The sequence below is a fragment of the Candoia aspera genome, chromosome 1 (assembly GCF_035149785.1).
Source record: "Candoia aspera isolate rCanAsp1 chromosome 1, rCanAsp1.hap2, whole genome shotgun sequence".
NCBI lineage: Eukaryota > Metazoa > Chordata > Lepidosauria > Squamata > Boidae > Candoia > Candoia aspera.
The window spans coordinates 334,747,638-334,765,729 of record NC_086153.1 but is presented as its reverse complement, the minus strand read 5'-3'; the positions used below and the strand labels follow the sequence as shown (position 1 = coordinate 334,765,729).

General features: G+C 40.5%; 2 protein-coding genes across 3 annotated transcripts in view; both read left to right on the top strand.

Annotated features, from left to right (window-relative positions):
- The window catches only part of MAU2 (MAU2 sister chromatid cohesion factor), a 31,670-nt gene extending 28,025 nt beyond the window's left edge, over window positions 1-3,645 (top strand). The window contains exon 19 of the mRNA XM_063290803.1: window positions 648-3,645. Coding sequence (XP_063146873.1) covers window positions 648-722 — 75 coding nt within the window. The 3' untranslated portion in view covers window positions 723-3,645. The remainder of the gene's footprint in view (window positions 1-647) is intronic.
- A 2,280-nt stretch (window positions 3,646-5,925) lies between these two features.
- GATAD2A (GATA zinc finger domain containing 2A) overlaps window positions 5,926-18,092 on the top strand; it is a 91,247-nt gene continuing 79,080 nt past the window's right edge. For both annotated transcript variants that reach the window (XM_063290824.1, XM_063290820.1), the window contains exon 1: window positions 5,926-6,280. The gene's annotated coding sequence lies outside the window, so the exon portion shown is untranslated. The remainder of the gene's footprint in view (window positions 6,281-18,092) is intronic.

Below are 18,092 nucleotides of genomic sequence, written 5' to 3'. Positions count from 1 at the left end.
GCGCATCCAAGTGCAGAGTGCATCCAAGTGCAGAGCGCATCCATGAACGCCAACTAGCAGTCAGAAGACACAGTGTGAACTCCTTAATCTCACAACACATGGACAGACTCAACCATACTTTCAGCTGGGAAACTCTGAGCATCCTAGACCAAGCTAAATCCAAAAATGCTAGGGAATTCCTGGAAGACAAGTCAGCCATCTGTAGATACATAGAGATAAACCACATTTGCACAACATTCAAAAGAGACAATAAAAAAGCTAAGAAGGAAACAAGAAGACCAGAACACATCCTCTCCAGCAGCCTACACCCAGATAGACAGGAATGAACACCAGTCAAAGAATCAAGCAGAAAACAATACTCTAATCAGGAACTACCAAGCAGAAAACCACACCCCCACCAACACTGCAGGACAAGCTACTGTATATGAACAGAGAGCAAACCCCACACTCTCCAGCACTGATGATGTTACCTAGTCAGGTAATGGAAGGTTTGCAAGCAAACAACCAAGCTCAGAGAGCACCAAGGACTCCATATTTCTGCAGTGTAGACTTAATGTTTGTTTTAAAAGCAATATCACGTTGTCAGCTGAGCCACCATGTACTGGTCAGTGATCTCCATCTACTTCTTTGTTTTTCCCTGCCTGCAGTGGACAGATGGGCCCCCACCTGTACAGTTTCAGGCACAAAATGGACCCACCACCAGCCTGGCCAGCCTGTTGTGAACACGCTGTCTTCACATCGGAAGAGGATGGAACCTTTTTGTACACAGCTTTTTTTAAACAAAAGGATGGGCAGCAAACGCTCCTCCAAGCCCTGTCGGAGTTGCATTGAGGTTACGTTTCATAGACCCACAGTTTGGCATGGCCATTCTGAGCTCCTTTTTAAGGTTTGTGTGTGTGTGTTGATCACCTAGGTTGCAGGGGTGTGTGTGTAGGTAAACACATACACAGTGTTGTAAGAGGCAGCCCGTCCTATTTCTCAGAATTTGGTTTTACGTGATGCAGATAAACAAGTGCCCCTTCAATTAAGAAGATTTGTTTAAAAGAGAAAGAAAAAGAAAGCAGCCCATATCTTGAAGGGAATAAATTGGTATAGGTAGGTTGGGATGGAAGAGGAGAAGCCATGCCTGCTTCCTTGCTAATTAAAACTGCCCCTGAAAAATGCCACGTGCCTATATTTTTATGAAGGCTCTATTGCCCTTTGTATTATCCAAGCTGCTAGATTTGCTTCTTGAGGACACTTGCTCTAAAAATACTTAAGATTGGTGCATCTGTTACTAAATAGCATAGGCCCCGTTCTCTTGCAGGAAATGCTCTGCCTCTGTTTGCTCACCTTATCATGGAAAGAACCCAGCAAAATGGCAAAGTAAAATGAGAGGCCTTTCCTCCATTAGGTCACTTCAGGGAACTTGTGCTCTGCATTCTTGAGAATTATGGGAATTCATCTTGGAGCAAAGCTTACGGTAATCAGCCTCGGTTGGTGTTTAAGTGCCTGTTTGCTTTCTTAAAAGGTACATGCCTTTCCTCCAGGGTAACCCTGTTGTTTTTCTCCAAGACACTTCACCACTTTGGGTAAAATCAGTGATTTTGCCATTTTCTCTTTTGGGAAGGTGACAGGTCTTTACCTCTCTCTCCAACTGTTGGGTCTTGAGAAGTGGGAAATAAGGACAAATGGAGGCTTGGATAGTAAGCTGGCCTGCTGTGGATTCACGCAATTAGTTTGGGATGTGCTGCAGTCGCATCTTCCGAGAATCTCATAGAAGCGTAGAAAGTTGCATCAGGCACAGAATTCAGCTTCTGAGAACCTTGGCATTCAGGATTTTTTTTACGAGAAAGCTTTTAGCCCACAATAGCTGCAAAGATACACTTGAAGGGATATGGGACATACCTTCCAACATCACAGACTCAAAACGGGAAGCTCGAACAAGTTTTCCAATGATTGGGATAGAAATTCTGTGCCCTTACCCTTCCCATGGCTAGCAAAATGAACATGTATTATGCAAAGTACCTAATTTGGATGATTATGCAAAATGATTATGCAAATGATGCAGTTTGCATAAATTATGTTGCACTAGAATCCAGCTTTTCCAACTACAGAACTGTTTTTTATTTTATTTTAAGGCAGGGGCACAACCCTGCTTCCAGTGTGGTGTGTGTGTGTGTGTGTCGATTTTAAAAGGAAATAGTTTATCTCAGCTCCTAATCATGGATTTTTATCAACATTTTATGATCCAAAAGCTACAACCAACATCCCCTAATCATGCGCTTTTGATAACGTTCAGGAATGATGCAATCCGGTTCCCTTCTAAAGTAGGTTGATGTGTAAAAAGAAAGTTGTTTGTAAGATACTGAGGGAGAAATAGAGGAAGGAAAGTACAGGATAAGAGGTAACTAAAAACTGAAAGAGGAAGAACTAGTGTTGTTAATTTTCTCTATTATTTGGAATGTTTGCCTATTTATAGCGTTCCTTAACAGATCCTGGCAAAATGCAGTCCCCCACCCTTTTTCCTTCTCCCTAAGAGAGTAGCAACAAATGCTTGCTATCTCATGTCAGCACAGACTGAACACTTACTTCCTCCTGAAGAAATGTGTTGTGTGAGATTTGCTCCATATTTTGGATCCTTTTAAAAAATAAAATCTGCAAGGCCCCTCTCACATGCCCTACTGCATTTAGGATAAAAAAAAAAAAAACTCTGGCGTGCCAAAAAATGTAGGCCTGGGGTGGGGGGGGGAGTTGTCGAGAAGCAGGTAGATCTGTACAGTGAGATACAATTTTGAAACAAGCCGTTCTCCCGATTTTCCCACTGCATCTTTAAGCTAGATGTAAATAAAGCTGGGTCAGAAAGCTGGAAGCTTAATTTTTGTTTTACAACTCTTGTGTGAAAATGGATTTGTCCCCCCAGCCCGTAATGCAGGGATGTCTCTTATCCATATTGTTAGGCTCTCTTCTCCAGACCATGTATAGTTGAGGGACTAAAGCTATGTATTTTCCAGCTGACCGATTCTTTTTTCTCTTCCTCCTCCCTCAACTCGTCCTCCTAAGCAGTGTTCAGCCCCCAGAAAAGAATTGCTAGTGCATAAGTAGTCAAGATTTATACTTAGAAAAGGCTCTTTTTCATATATAAAACCAAAAAGTAAAAATTATTTCTTACAATAAAGACACACTTCCTCACCGACAAACCTGGACAACCCTTTGGAAATGGATAGGACCCTCAGGGGCCTGATCTGAAATGGCCCTGATGGATTGAATCTAGCCCTCAGGATGCTAGCGGGCTGCCTTTGTTAAAATACACATACCTCATTTCCTTCCCAGCCCCTTCCCAAAGAATACAGCCCTTGATACACACTGTCCTATCTTCCTAGAAATCTGCATTTTAGCTCATAGAGGGTGGGCGATTAGATCATTGAACTTGTGATTTTGCACAGTTGAAATATGGAGTCTGCCAATGCACGTGTGAGTTCTTGCTGTTCACACTTCTGAGGCACCTGCAGCTGTTCATTAACACTCTTTATGAAACAGTTCTTTTTATGTACTTAAAATGTGCTTTAGTAAATTTGTACAGTTTTGTCTTTTAGCCTTTTCCAAAAAGTGTTTAATCTTTCTTAACAATAATGTGTAAACATAAAAAATGTACAGGGGAATACAGTTTTTGTCTTTTTTCAGGCGCAACTTCCTTCCTATTCAAGGGTGGGAAAATGTCTGTGGGAAGCATATTTTTAATTCTGCAGTTGTATATAGGTCACTAAATGCAAGAGCCATTTAGAATTTCATCTTAAAAATATTTTTACAATATAGTTGTACAGGTGTGCAAAAAAAGAGTAGAAAGAAAGAAAGATGTATCCCTAATTAGAGAAGATCTAAAATGCTGGTCTTGTGCCCATAGCATATTACTTAGTTTGCTTTTGTTTGTTTCTCCTATCACTTGGCCTGATCAAGACTTGCTTACATCCTTTTTGTGATATTTTAGTGCAGTGTTTCTCAACCTTAGCAACTTTAAGATGTGTGGATTTCAACTCCCAGAATTCCCCAGCCAGCACAGCTGGCTGGGGAATTCTGGGAGTTGAAGTCCACACATCTTAAAGTTGCCAAGGTTGAGAAACACTGTTTTAGCAGTTTAAAAAAAAAGTATTGCCAAGTTGTGCATGGGAGGAGGAAATAAAGTAGTCTCAGGACACCATCGTTATTACTATGGATTTAATGATATGAAATTGACCACAATTAAAAAAAACATTTAAAGCAAATATCACCATTGGAAAAATCTAGATCTTAATATGTCTGAAAAGGTGCCACTTGTTTGGGCTATCTATATCCTGTAACAAGCAGGTTGCAGTGGGAGATGACATTGATTTGACTTGTCTAACCTTGTACTTTCCAGATGTGCCACTCGCATTAACTCATGCCAGCACATGACCAGATGCAGCGAATCCACTCTTTTCCCCTCTAAATTATTACTGTGATGGGTTTCACTACATGGTTACTATGGTTACTATGTTCTGAAAGGAGGGTTAGTTTTCCTCCCCCAAATAATTTCCCTTTATAATGGGTGGGTCAACTTAAATTTCCTGAGAATACAGTACAGTAACAGGGTTTTTTTTTTAATCCAGTCTTTTATGGGGAATTGCAGTTTTTCGGGTGAATAAGCTATGTTTTCCTTAAACTCTCACTCCCACTTTCAGTTGGGAACTTGAAGGATGCAAGATGCACATGGAACTTGCGTCTGTTCCACTTCAGGCTTCCACAGAAAAATTTCCCTCTCCACCCTTGTTGCTGCTTAGTCTCCATAAGCAATCACCAACTACTGCAGTGTTGGTAAACTCAGATGCTTTTGTAGAATGATGACCAGCTGCCCCTCATTTTCCAGACACACATGGCAAAGCCTTGGCTTCTCATCCTGGAGAGTAATTTTGTAGCCGCCATGGCACAAAAGCATAGTGGGTGTGATCCCTTTTTAAGATGACCAAACACCTGTCACTCCTCACATTTCAGCATGAAGGAATTCCTTTATTCTTCAAACTCTCATTGTTTGGTGTCTCTGGGTTTTGAGAGAATATTGGAAGATGAGGATGGAAGGGTTTATTCTTGCCAGCTGCTGGTATTGCATGCATCCTGGTGAGCTAGCTAGCTACCATCACCACGGAATCTCTTTCAGAAACACTATCCCAGCAGTAAGAAATAAGTCTAGATCCCCCCAATGTGTCATTTTAACACTTCCAGCTAAGCAAGTACTAGACGGGGGAAATTGCATTTGCCATTTTCTTGCCCTCGTTTGGAAAGTTGGTTTGGAATCCTTTTTGTTGTAGTTTTAAAGTCCTAGATAATTTGGGGCCATCCACAGTCGTTTTCTTTTTGAGGAAGCGGATGAGACAGTAAAGGCGCCGGGTAGAGGGGGAAAGGAATAAGTTGCAAATTCAGAATACTGTATATTGTATGGCAAGGCTCGGATCTTTCATTTCTCGCTCTCTGCCCCCTCTCGTTGGGCTCTTGCCACCGTCCGAAACTTTTCATTGGTGGAATAAGTTGGGTCGTCAACGTAAGATGGCGAATCAAAGTGAAGGCGACAGTCTAGCGAGCCAGGAGGGCGTTGCTTGAGCCAGGCGCGAGAAGATGGAGGCGCTCGGTTGCGGAGGCGGCGCGAGGAAGACAAGGAGGGGATGGGCGTGGCCCAGGAATGGACGAACTCTGAGACAGAAGGCGTGGCTTGATCGGTGGAAGGCTGACGTAAAGGAGAAAGTTTAGCAGGAAGGGGGCGTTTCGAGAGAGGATCGCCCTCAAAAGACGTGACGGGAAGGCGTGGCTCCAAACAACCCCAGCGGGGGAAGGGGCGTGGCACCAAAGAGGGCAGCGAACCTCCGAAGAGGTGTGGCTTCAAAATGGGAGCGTGGAAGACGAGGAGGAGGAGGAGGAGGAGGAGGAAGAAGAAAAAAAGAGGCGCCGGCGGCCTCCTACCCCCGCGCGTGCGCAAACGCTGGCAGTCACGAAGGGAAGCGCCTGAGGAGATCGCGGAAGGGGGCGGGGCGTCGCTCGGCGCGAGACAAAGTTGCTCGCCCGCCTTTTTCCTCCGTCTTGACGCTCCCCTTCTCGCGGCCTGTCCTCGCGCGTGCGTACTCTGCTCGTGACCCCTCCCCTCCACGGCATCCCCCGTCGTCGTCCGCGTCCTCCTCCTCCTCCTCCTGTCAGTGGCCACCTGAGGGAGCCGCTCTCTTCTCCCCCACCCCCAGCCAGGCCCGGCCCGGCCCTGAGTTGGAGAAGGAGGCGGCGGCGGCGGCGGCGAATTGAGGTAGTGCGGGAGAACGGGAGCGCCCTGTCGGGCGGGGTGGGGGGAATGGGTTTGTTTTTCTTTCTGTTGTCGTCGACGGGCTCGCCGGAGGCAAGGGGGAGAAGAGTTTTCCCACGGGGTGTGTAGAGACCGAGGGCGCGTGTGGAGAGATTCCCCCCCGCCCCATATGTGGGAGGGAAAGCTGTGTGATTGGCGGGGTTGGGGGTCTGCTCCGGGAGGAGAAGGCTTGGGGTTTTTGGGGAACACACATTTGGTGATGGGGGAAACATTTCGATGGCGGCACTAATTAAAGCGCGGCACGTATTGACCCTTGGCTGATGCAGAAAACTGAGTTGGACCTAATTAGTACTTGGATGGGAGACCACCAGGAAATCCTCAGGCTGTTGGCTGGTCTGGGAAATCGAAAAAACGTCCTGGAAGAAGGCAGTGGCAAACTACTTCCGTATTGTTGACAAGAAACTACATGGACTCTCAATGAAGTCACCAGGAGTGTCAAGCTCAGCTTGAAAGAAACTTTTTTCTTAGATACCTATCTCTTTCAGTGGTGCTGTGACTTTTATCTGTTCACCACTGGTGGCTGTTAGGGGGGAAAAAGTACAATTAGGATGCCAGAAGTTCTTGAGTTGAAGCTTGTTGTGTGATCATTCCTGGCTAGTATGTTTTTTTGGGGGGGATTTTCTGTTGGGAGTTATTAGTTGTACAATGATGCTATGTCCACCTTTCTGAGCTCTTCAAAGATGGAAGATGATATACTGTACTGTTCCCTCTTCACTCAGTAATTGATAAATGTTGAGAAATAACTATTCTACTGAATGTAAAAGAAGGTGTGTTCTTGTGGAAGAAAAATGAACACTGGTGGAATTTTATTTATGCAATCCCCACCTCAGTCTGGAGGGACTTTAGGCAGGTTTTAATAATTATGGTATTTAAACAGTACTTGTTAATACTTGTTTTCTTGACATCTTAAAAAAAAGCATTTTAAAGAAATATCTGAGAATAGTTTTAACAACTGCTTCTCCTATTTGTTATTAATAGTGATGTCTGCTTTTTTAAGCTAAGAGCATTTTATTGGAAATGGAACAAAATACTGCAGCTTTGAAATGTAAAGATGATGGGGTATATGGCTTAAAATTTAAAAATAACCATATAGTGCTTTAGAGTATTCGTACAAAATGAAGGGAATTACAGGAAGACTGTACCCAGTTTATTTATTTATTTATTCAAATTTTGCTACTGCCCATCTCCCCCAAAAGAGGGACTCTGGGCGGTTTACAATAAAATTAAGACTATAATAATAGACAATTAAGATCTTATAAAAACAAATTACAAGTATAAAATACAATATAAATAAGTATAAAATGCAAGAGGTTAAAAATTCTAATCAGTTGGGAGGGGGTCTAAGGCACGAGCCAACCCCATGAATGGTTGCCCACCTTCCCGCCCCACGCGAGACGGCAGACCCAGGTTTTCAGGGCCCTCCTGAAGGTCAGAAGTGAAGGCGCCTGCCTCACCTCTGGGGGCAAGATGTTCCAAAGGGCGGGGGCACCTGGAGAGAAGGCCCACTTCCTGGACCCTGCCAGATGGAATTCTCTTATCGACAGGGTCGGTAACGTGCCCTCTCTGCCTGACCGGTTGGGGCGGGTTGATGTTGTGGGGATGAGACAGTCCCTCGGGTAGCCTGGCCCCATGTTTGGGGAAACGTAGATTGGAGGAATTTTAATAGTCACTGATTCCAATGGTTTCCATGTTAGGTTAATACTAGATTCCAGGTGAAAAAATTACATTTCCCAAAATTGGGCACAGTCCTCCTGTAATTCCCTTTATTCTGCATGAAAACTCTAAATACCGAGTCGTTCGTGAGATGGGCGGTGGAGAAATATGAGAAATAAATAAATCAAATATGAAAGTATACATTTCTTAATTACATTTCTGAGTCAGTGAGGGGGTTAATAAATTGTAGGAACATCAAAAAATGATCAGTTTGATCCAGTCAGCTAATCCAAGTGGTTAGCCTTAACTTAAAACAGACCTAATAATACACTGAATAACTTAATCTAGTCAACTCTGTCAAGACAATACCTAAAACCAATCAGTTGACCTGTTTTGCATAATCAGTCCTCCAAGAAAAAAAGCTGGAGAGAAAGAGTGACTGAAAAAAATACGAGCAGCTTTGTGACAGAACTCATGTGCTAAGTCCTGGCAGCACAGAACATATTTCACGAATACTGATTGGCTGCGATGGTGAGTCATCTTCCTACCTGACCAATGGGGAAGGGGCTAGTGATGTGATGGAGCATTGCCAGTACTCTCTTAGTCCAAGGGATACTAAACATTTCTTGGGGAAAGTGAATAGGAACTTTGTGTTCCCCATATGGTGATTTTTGACCCAGCTGGTAATTGTATGTTGGGAGAATCACCAATAAAGACATCTGACTGGGTTAAATGTGTTGCAGGAATAAGGACAGTGCTAAAGTAATGAAAAATTGAGAGATTTTTTTAGCCTTACAACTACTTTGGCAGAAGTTGTGGACATGACCAAGGAGAAATATGCCAGTGGTCTATGAAGAAACTAATGTTTGGAAGATGACTTTGGCACAGTTTGAGGAGAAAAGAGGAAGCTGATTGATCTCAATCAAAATCTAATTTCTCAGCAGAGGGAATAGTTGGAAGTTTATTAGAGCAGGCTGTTTCTTTTGCATAAGAATATACAGGGTTTAGGGGAAGGGATGTGTAAATGAGCATCAGAGTGTATTTTTGCAAGGTAAAACTCTGTTTAATCTTCTGGCATATTCCTATTAAGTCCCTTGAGAGCCAGCTTAAGAATCTCATAGGAGTAGTTGGAAGAGGTGCCTTTAATGCAGAGTGCCTTTGGGAAGTAATTGCCTGTGCTTTCATGGTGCATGTGTTCCAAGTACAACAAAGTTTGAAAGGATGAGGGCTATTTAGATGTATTTCATGTGTTTAGGACAAGCAATGGAGTGGAGTATATGTGCCTAGAAGAAGAGTCAGGCTGTTGAGAATGTGAATGGAAATGCTCAGAGCAGTGATAGCTATTCGGGGGTAGAAAAAGGCAAAGATTCCATATGGACACTATAATTGTTGAGCAAGATTGGGTGTACATCAATGATGTGTGGAAATTGTGGTTCCTGGGCATTTTGGCTACTAGTTTAAGGTGCAACAAGGAATAGGGTAGAGCTGACTAACTGAAAGGTGCTTTGGGAAATGAAAAGAAAGTTCCTGCGTGCAAGGAATTTGTTGTAGTATATATTACTGAGAAAATAAGATTTGTAAAACAGTATAAAGTGTGCTTTGAGTCAAGATTGAATCCTGGTGACTTCATAGGCACGGTGAATAAAAATAATTTGTGGGAGACAACTTTGTGTTTCAGTGGGGGGGGGTCTTTAAAAAAAGAAAGGCAGTAGCTATAAAGTCATTTTTCTTGCTTGTTTCTGGTGTTAGTGTTTATGGACAAAATAAACCTCTTATTCTTTCAAAGACCAACCTAAGTGGTTCCAGTAGAAGACCGTTTAGAGAAACGTTCTTGATAAAAAGGTTTTATTTATACTTCCAGTATTTTTGAAATGCCAAGTTCTTCATTTACTGGACAAGATGTCTACTCTGAATAGCAGTGAAATAGCCATTGCATCACATTCCTCTGGATGAGAACTGTAAATTCCAAGGCCTGTCTATGGAATAGTTAACAACATCCCCACCCATTGATTTCTATTCCTAAAATAGCTGTGGAAGTGAGATATTTCCTTCCTCTTAAATACAATGACAGGGATGCGTCTTCAGGTGATGAGAAGTGCCCTACTGTATTTTTCAGGTTATTCAGCTGGTATACTGGGGGGCACCAAATTAGGAAATTATTCTAATATTTTCATGTGCACTACTACCATAAAGGGATCTTCTTGTGAGAAAGATGTTTTCTGAATGAGAGCCAAGATTTCTTAAAAGATGCTAGAGTTATGCCATTTCATCCTTTTTAAAAAAAAAATATTTTGGACACTTGATTTTGGTCTAGATCTCTAATATCAACTGGAAAAAAGTTAGAATAGTTATAAAAATGTTTTACAACCTTGCTCCTTCTCCCCATATTCTTTGAAATTTAAAATATCTCCTGGGCAATGTGGGTAAGGATATGGGAGGGAACAAAGGAAACTCTAATTGTTTACACAAAGATCAATGTAGTTCACGGTATGCCCCTTTTTACTCTGTCTCTATACCTGTTTCCTTTAGACAAGGAGTGTTTTATGTATTCAGAGTTTTAAAAATGCAATTTTTAAACAGTATACTGTTATAGTATACTGCCCAGTACTTAGGTTTGATTTAATAGTAACAATAAATAGTGGCATTAGTAATTGTATAGTTCTTTTTAGGTAAGTTACCAAAAAAGAAAAAGAAACAGTGCTACAAGTCTTTGGAGGTACAGGACAAAATACTTGATAGAATGAATTGCCATTTCTAACATGTCATGTACTTTATATAATTATATGAACAGCAGCAATGGGGAGGGCTGTCTTACGTGGCTTACAATTTAAAAGTTAATAGAAGGAAGTTGGACGAATGGTGAATATTCTGAAGGTAACCAAATTGACATGAAGCATTAGGGTTACATACATTTAAGATGTTCATTTAGATGAACAATGCATAAAGAGTTATTCATGCTGCTTTTTATTAATTCAGAGTATAGTCCTAAATATGTTAATTTCAATTAGGTCTCTCTAGTAAAAGTGTACATATGAAGCTGTCTTCCAACCACTGATCAACCAGAATTATATTCACAAATAGTACCAGATCTCTTTTGCCAGCCATACCTACCAGGAATCCTGAATATGCACTTTTTTGGAGGTAAAGCCTGTTCCTTACAACTAAACCACAATATCAGTCTTGAATTACAGAGTAGGAAGTAGCAGCTGAGTCCAACCCTGCTAAATACAATCCAATTTAAAGACATTGCTGACAGATGATAATCAGTAGATACTGGATAATCATCTGCTTGAACATATCCAATGAAGGGGTGCCTACCCATTCTCTGGAAAACAATCTACTTTTGAACTGCTCTTACTGTTAGGAAGGGTTTTTTTCTTCCCTAACATTGAACTAGAATCTGATTTCCTGTAACTTAAAATCATTATTCTGTATGCTGCATTTTGGAATAATATAAAACTAGTTGACTATTGTGAGATATACTTTCAGATATTTGAAGAGTCATATCCCCCTCAGCTTTTGCAAACCTTAACATTCCTAGTTCCTTAAATTTCCATTTATAGGATTTCATCCCATATCTGTATAGTGCCTTCTTCCAGTTTCTCTGAATCTTTTTAAAAATGGGGTTCCCAGAACTGGGCACAAAACATGAGGTGGGGTTTGACCAAAGTAGAATAAAATGGAACACTTAAGTAGCAGGATTGGGAAATACAAGAACAAGCTTCCTTCTATTATCCAGTTAAGCCCTGCTTTCTCAAATTAATCTACCATTCAATCTTAATAAGTTGAACCACACTCTGATACAGTATGTATCAGTTTAGCTGTTGTCCAGAAAATGAAATTCGGGTGTGAGAAAATTTTCAAAAAACCACGGGGGGAAAAAAGGAACAGTTGTGGGGAAAAAAGACCAGCCTAATTGTGTAACTTCTTGACGGTTCCAATTATTTAAATAAAGTTGTTTCTGTAACTGCTCTGAAGTATTTTCCCCCCCTAAAACTGTGGGAAACTGGGGTGCAAGCAGTGGTGTGCTAGAGCTGGCTTGTACTTGTTCGTGAGAGCCAATTGTTAAATTTTCAGGAATTTTGCAAGCCAGTTGCGACCAGAGCTGAGCCTCAATGCCTAGCGTGCTGATCAGGTATTTGGTGGCTCATGGCACGGCAGTGGCAATGGAGATGCCAAAGCTGGTTGTTATACATTTATTAGCACACCACTGGATACAAGCCACTTTTCAGTGGCCTTTTCCCAGGGGATTTGTAAAATTAGCGTTTCATAGAAAAATCCTAACAGTTTTAGAAGTGTATATTGCAAAACAATGTAAGAGACATCTTAACAACAAGCTTTAAAATACCTCATGTTTAGTTGCTTATGACAGACTAAAAGTGCCTACTTTAGGAAGTGAATTCTTTTCTTTATATGGACCATGTGCTCTCTTGAATATCAATAAAAGCTGTTTACTGCAACAAAAGTGGTATAAAAATGATTTGCAAGCGTTTTTATTCCTATTTTTCAAATGGAGATTTGGCTGAGATATTGACTTGCATCACAGGTCTGAATTCTAGAACTTTGTGGAAGTGTTGGCTGAGGTAGAATTCTTGCCTCCTAATTTAGTAGATCATGTTGAACTTCCAGCCTCATCCAAAATCAGTTCATCAGGATGCTTTTGTTTATGTGCCTTCCACTAGGTTTTTCTTTTAATTTAATTAATTGTCACTTAATCCCAGGAAATAATACATTACTCTGAGCCCATTCCACTCTTCCATCATCTCTCAGATGTACTAATTGTATTGTGTCATTGGCTCCTTTTCAATCATAGTGCATTTTTCTGCTGCCTCAACACTCACTAGTACTGGTTATGTTAAGTAGGTTCACTTAAGAGTCCTCTAAGCAAGTCCCCTTTTAGTTAAAAATGTAAATAACTAAGCAGATAATCTTTCAAACTTTAAATGTTTAGATTTTGAAAATCAGAATCTAATAAGATTCCATGCATCAGTTCTTTCCATGTAATATATAAGAAAGCAAAGCTTGAATTTTGAATTTATTTCATATTCTCTGCCTTTCTGGTTCCCTTCACTTCCTTCTGCCATAGGAGAGGGATCAGTCTGAAGCAAGACCAAAGATGTACTAGATTAACTTTATATAGCAAGCCATACAGGTGTCCATGTAATCATTATGAGTCAAGTGCAACTCGAGAGATGTTACATTTTACAGCTGATAGGTATAGGGAAAAATCTGGGAACATGACAACTGGGAGCAATTTAATCTCTAAACAGAAGGCATAATGTAGGGCTAGATAAACAATTTGATTGGTGCAGAGGAGTTTCCTGTGTTCCTGGCTCTGGCTGACCAATGAAAGAGTATTATATTATGCCATCATGTTCATAACCCTTCAGGAAGTACAAGAAGCAAGTCATTGGAACAATCTGGTACTAGAAAGACCATAGAGGAAAGAAGGCAAAGTTGATCGAAGTTGATTTTTTCTTCAAAAATCTCTAAGAGGTTACTTGTCTGTTTACATGTAACATTTATTTCAGCTATATGTAAACAGGTGAGTAACTTTTTAGGGATTTTTGAAGAAGTATGTGGAGATGGAAAGGATATCATTCAGTTATTATTACAAAACCAGTAACAGATAATCCATCAGCTTTTCCAGAGTAGCTAGGATGTGATTTTACTTTCTGTAGAAGATAAGTAGCTGAAGGACGTCTTTTAAGATGTGTCAGTGATTTCTAAAGTGTTTTTTGTTCTGCTCTTCTGTCTCAGAACAGGTAATATCTATGTAAAATTGATCATAATAAAGCAATATAATGGCCATTAATAAAAAAGATAGCAGCATCCAAACCAACAAATAACTAAGCAATCCATTAAAAAGCAACAATCCAGGGAACTCAAGGCTAACACGCTTAAAACTGGGTCCCAGGAACATATTAGGGGTCCATGTCAATATTAAAAAACTTGTGTTATATGAGCATGAGCCCTGATTTATCTCTCACATTCAACAACTAGAATTTTCCCACAGAGTATATTACAATCATCCAAAAGGCCTTTTATTTTCATGCATATACCCCTTCTCACTCATGATTTCTTATAAATATTTACACTTGGTTGACAATAGATCATGAGCTGCTGTGGGAGATTGCTGAGGTGACCCTTGAGATGTGTCAAAATAGAATTTTGGAGGGGAAGCCAAAAGGAAGGACTCCCCCCCCCCCCATGAAGGTTGATTTGTGCATAGTGACTTCCAAGATCTGAGCGATATTGAAAGTCAGGAGGGAAGCATGGAAGAGTATTGGGCAAGGAGGGAAGTTTGATATTTGGCAGCTAGATGCCCTTGTCACTTAACAGCTTCCTGAAAGGGCATGGTTAGCTGGCATCTTAAGTTGTAGTATCACTACTATGGGGTGAAGATCACCACAACATTTTGTTCCAGGTTCCTATTATTACATTTAATACCAAATTCACGGTATGACCTGATGCATGTCCCCAGCCTTAACTATGCTGTTGCTATTTTTATCATATTTTAACACACCAGAGATGCTGAAATATTCAAATACACAATATCTGGTCTATTACCTGAGTACTCTGATTTGTAAGGAAGGCTAGTCTTACCATTGCTGGCAAAACAAACAAATAGGTATACTTTGAACTGTATTGTTTCCTGGCTGATAAAAATGATGTACAGTTTCTGATCATAGCAGTCCCTTCCCTAAGGATTTGTGTGTTTCTGGACACATTAATATTCGGGAAAGCAGGTGATGTAATCCTTGCTATCTCTGTCCTTAATCATAACCTAAAGGGAAAAACCACTCTGGGTTTTTTTTGTTAGCATTCCAGTAAGGCACCCCACTTGGCTGGCTGTTTATTTGAAGGCTTTGAAATATAAATAGTTGTAAGAATTGATGTTTCTGAAAATGCATGCTCATAATTTGTGATTACGGCCATGGCTCAGCAATGTATGTAGAATTAGCATAGCATATTAGGTCTGCTTCAAGTCAGTCTGTCTTCATAGTTGAAGAAGGTGAGTTTGTACATATTCCCATCAACTCAAAGACAGGGTTCAGACATTTTAGCCTCGTGTGTTATGCAAACTTGATTGTGTGCCATCAAGTCAATGTCAACTCTTAGGAATCACATAGATAGCTTTTCTCTATGACAATCTGTCCCTAACTTTGTTCTTCAGCTCTTAGCTGATGCTAATACTTTATGGTTCAGTGCTTCTGTGAAACAAGAACAGGGTTTTGGGAAACCCATGGCTCAACCCTGGGTTAGCGTGTTGTCTGGGTACAGCTTTAAATACTCTGTTGTGGGATCAACACCAAATATTAGAATTGCCTGTCACAGAGTCTTAGTGCATTTTAACAAGTTTTGTTTTGTAGAAGTCTTTCTTAGCTGTTATCTGAGCTTGACCCTCACACTTTCTACATGTTGAGCAAGGTGGCTTCAGAAAATGGTGGATGCTCTCCAAGGCAATTGGTTCTCCCAGGAGATTTCTTAAGCTAAAGGAATTGTGGTTTTGCACTATGGCAGAAAGTATCTCAAAATAGAGTACTTTTATGTTCGTTGTAGCAAATGAGAGCAGCAGCCAGTAATTGGGTTCACAAAAAATATTAAGTAAAAATGTGATTTGCTTGTTTATGATTTAGTTTGCTGCATGAATCAACTACATAACTTAATCTCTGAACCCTGATTAAGCAAACCATGATTTAATGTGTTCTGTGAACATATTCACTGATGTGGAAAAAAGTAAGAGTACAATAGGAAGAAATTTTGAGACGAAATTTAATCTACTTCTGGTGGTCCCAGTAATCATCTGTCCTCAAATTCAGCAAAAGGACTACAGACCATTACCTGTATGCATTATGAGCAATAACAGACCTTTCTCAAAAACCTTGACAAAACCTCTTCACAGATAATTGGTGTTTTGAAAGCAGCATCCCAACTGTATAATAAAGAGAGGCCTTTGTTGTGTACCCTGAGAATTGGGGTTAAAGAGACTTTTGCCTATCTTGATTCATGATGGATTGGAGAATGATTGAGTACCTCGCTATATGTAGCAGCTGAACTACAAACACACTACCTGGCTATGCATAAGGCACTGAGGCACAAACTAGCCAACTACATTTTAACCTAGTGTGTATATGCAGAGTGGCTGCAGCAGATGTTGATGTCCCCCATGTTGATGTTTTTTTCACTTCAAATAAAGGTTAAAATCAGTTGCCAACCAACTATCCTATATTTAACTATCTCTTTACCATAAGGCCTATCTGGCAATTATTTCATGAAATTCAGGGACAGCAAAGATTATGACACGAGTTTCATTCTCTGCTCCACCCCAGTCTCAAGGATTTAGTATATGAATATTATGCATTGCATCAAATGAGTAGACTGGACCATATCTATGATATATTTATCTACCTGTTGAATTTAACCTTCAAGGATTTCATGTAGTTGGTGTGCTAAAGGACAAAACAAGCCCATCTCTGTTTATTTTCCCTAGGTGAAAATAGAGCAGATAGCCTTTTCCCTCTGGAACCATCTTGCTACTGCTGATCCACAAGGGAATGTAATTAGCAAAACCCAGCTGATGCCCTCCTGTATCTCCAAACATGATGTCACATTAGGGACATGCCCCGGGATATGACACTTCAGGGACCTTGGAATGCTGGCAGGTATTTCAAGTTTGTGACCAACTGGACTATGCATTTAGTGATTGTGGCCCTCAATTAATGTATTCACTAAAGAGTAGTCATACCACATGCATTGGTTCTGCTTTTTAGTACTGTTCTTGCTTTGGATGCTAGAAAAGAAATCTTGTAACAAATCAGGGTAGCAGGGATGGGAAGGGATAAGTTATTAATGGCTTCTTAATAAATAATTGAAAAAATCTGATAAAGGTAGCTCAGGTCAGTTATCAATGGAAGACTTGGAAAGGGTCAGCATTCAGTTCTAGAGAAACCGCTTGACGTCCAAGAAGTTCCATGTTCCACCCCCAACATTTTAACTTAAAAAGGAATCCTGGTAACGGGTGGAAAAAAAAACTCTGTACCTGAAAGAGAGGCATGGCAACTCAGTGTAGAAAATACTGGACAAGAACACTGCTATGATAACTGAACATTAATACTTTAAGTATTAATTATAGAGAATATTTGTTATACCTCTGTATGATTAACTGTTTGAGACTCATTTCCTTTTGATTAATTTATGCAGGGATCTTGTCCTAGCATTAAACTAATTCTCAGCATTCACTCATTCCTAAAGCAGAAATCAATGGCACTCAGGAGTTGCTTCTTTGCTTGAGTCAGTGCTCTGAGTTTGAGCCTTTTATTATAAAGCACATTCAGGCTGTCAGACAGGAATGCCATAGGTGGATTCTTGAGAGCAAGGAATTTCTAAACACCTTTACAGATTTTAAGAAGCATAAGGTTTTCTGAGTGAGGTTTGAACAGTAAAAATTAATCTGCTGTACCAAATTTGAACTTCATGTCTTCCTTTTAGCTGCCTTAATCAGATGAGCCACTGGCCCTTTTCATCTTTGAGCTGCATAGGCACAATTGTGAACTTTTATTTTTTTACTTGAACCCTCAGGTCCACTAATCAGATCCAGACAGAAAATGGTGTCTCAAAAGGACAGATTTGCTAAGCAAAGTGCTTTTGAGTACATACTTTATCTAAAACTTTCTTTTCAGCTCCAGAACTTAAGTCTTTTGTGTATAGTTCACTATTTCTCATCCATTTTTTAAAAAAATCCAACTGATAATTTCAGAAAATTACTGAGTCCTTCTGTTCGGAGGAGATGGGCGGTGACAAATTTGATAAATAAATAAATAAAATGAAAATAATTTCAGAAAGGAAAAAAGCAACAGAGAGCCAGAACCAATGCTGCACCTGTGCAAATCACCAATAGATCTTATTTCCTTTTAGGCCCTTGCCTAGTCCTGTTCAGTGTGACATAGTAGTTCCCCAGAGCTTTAGGTGGTTCTAGCCCTCCTCGTTTCTTGGAATTCCTTAAACTGGAGCTACCAGGAACGAAACCTGGGATTACCTCCATGTGAAGTATCCATTCGGCAGGCTGAGTCACTAGCGTTGACTTCGTGCCCTTTGGTTCCTT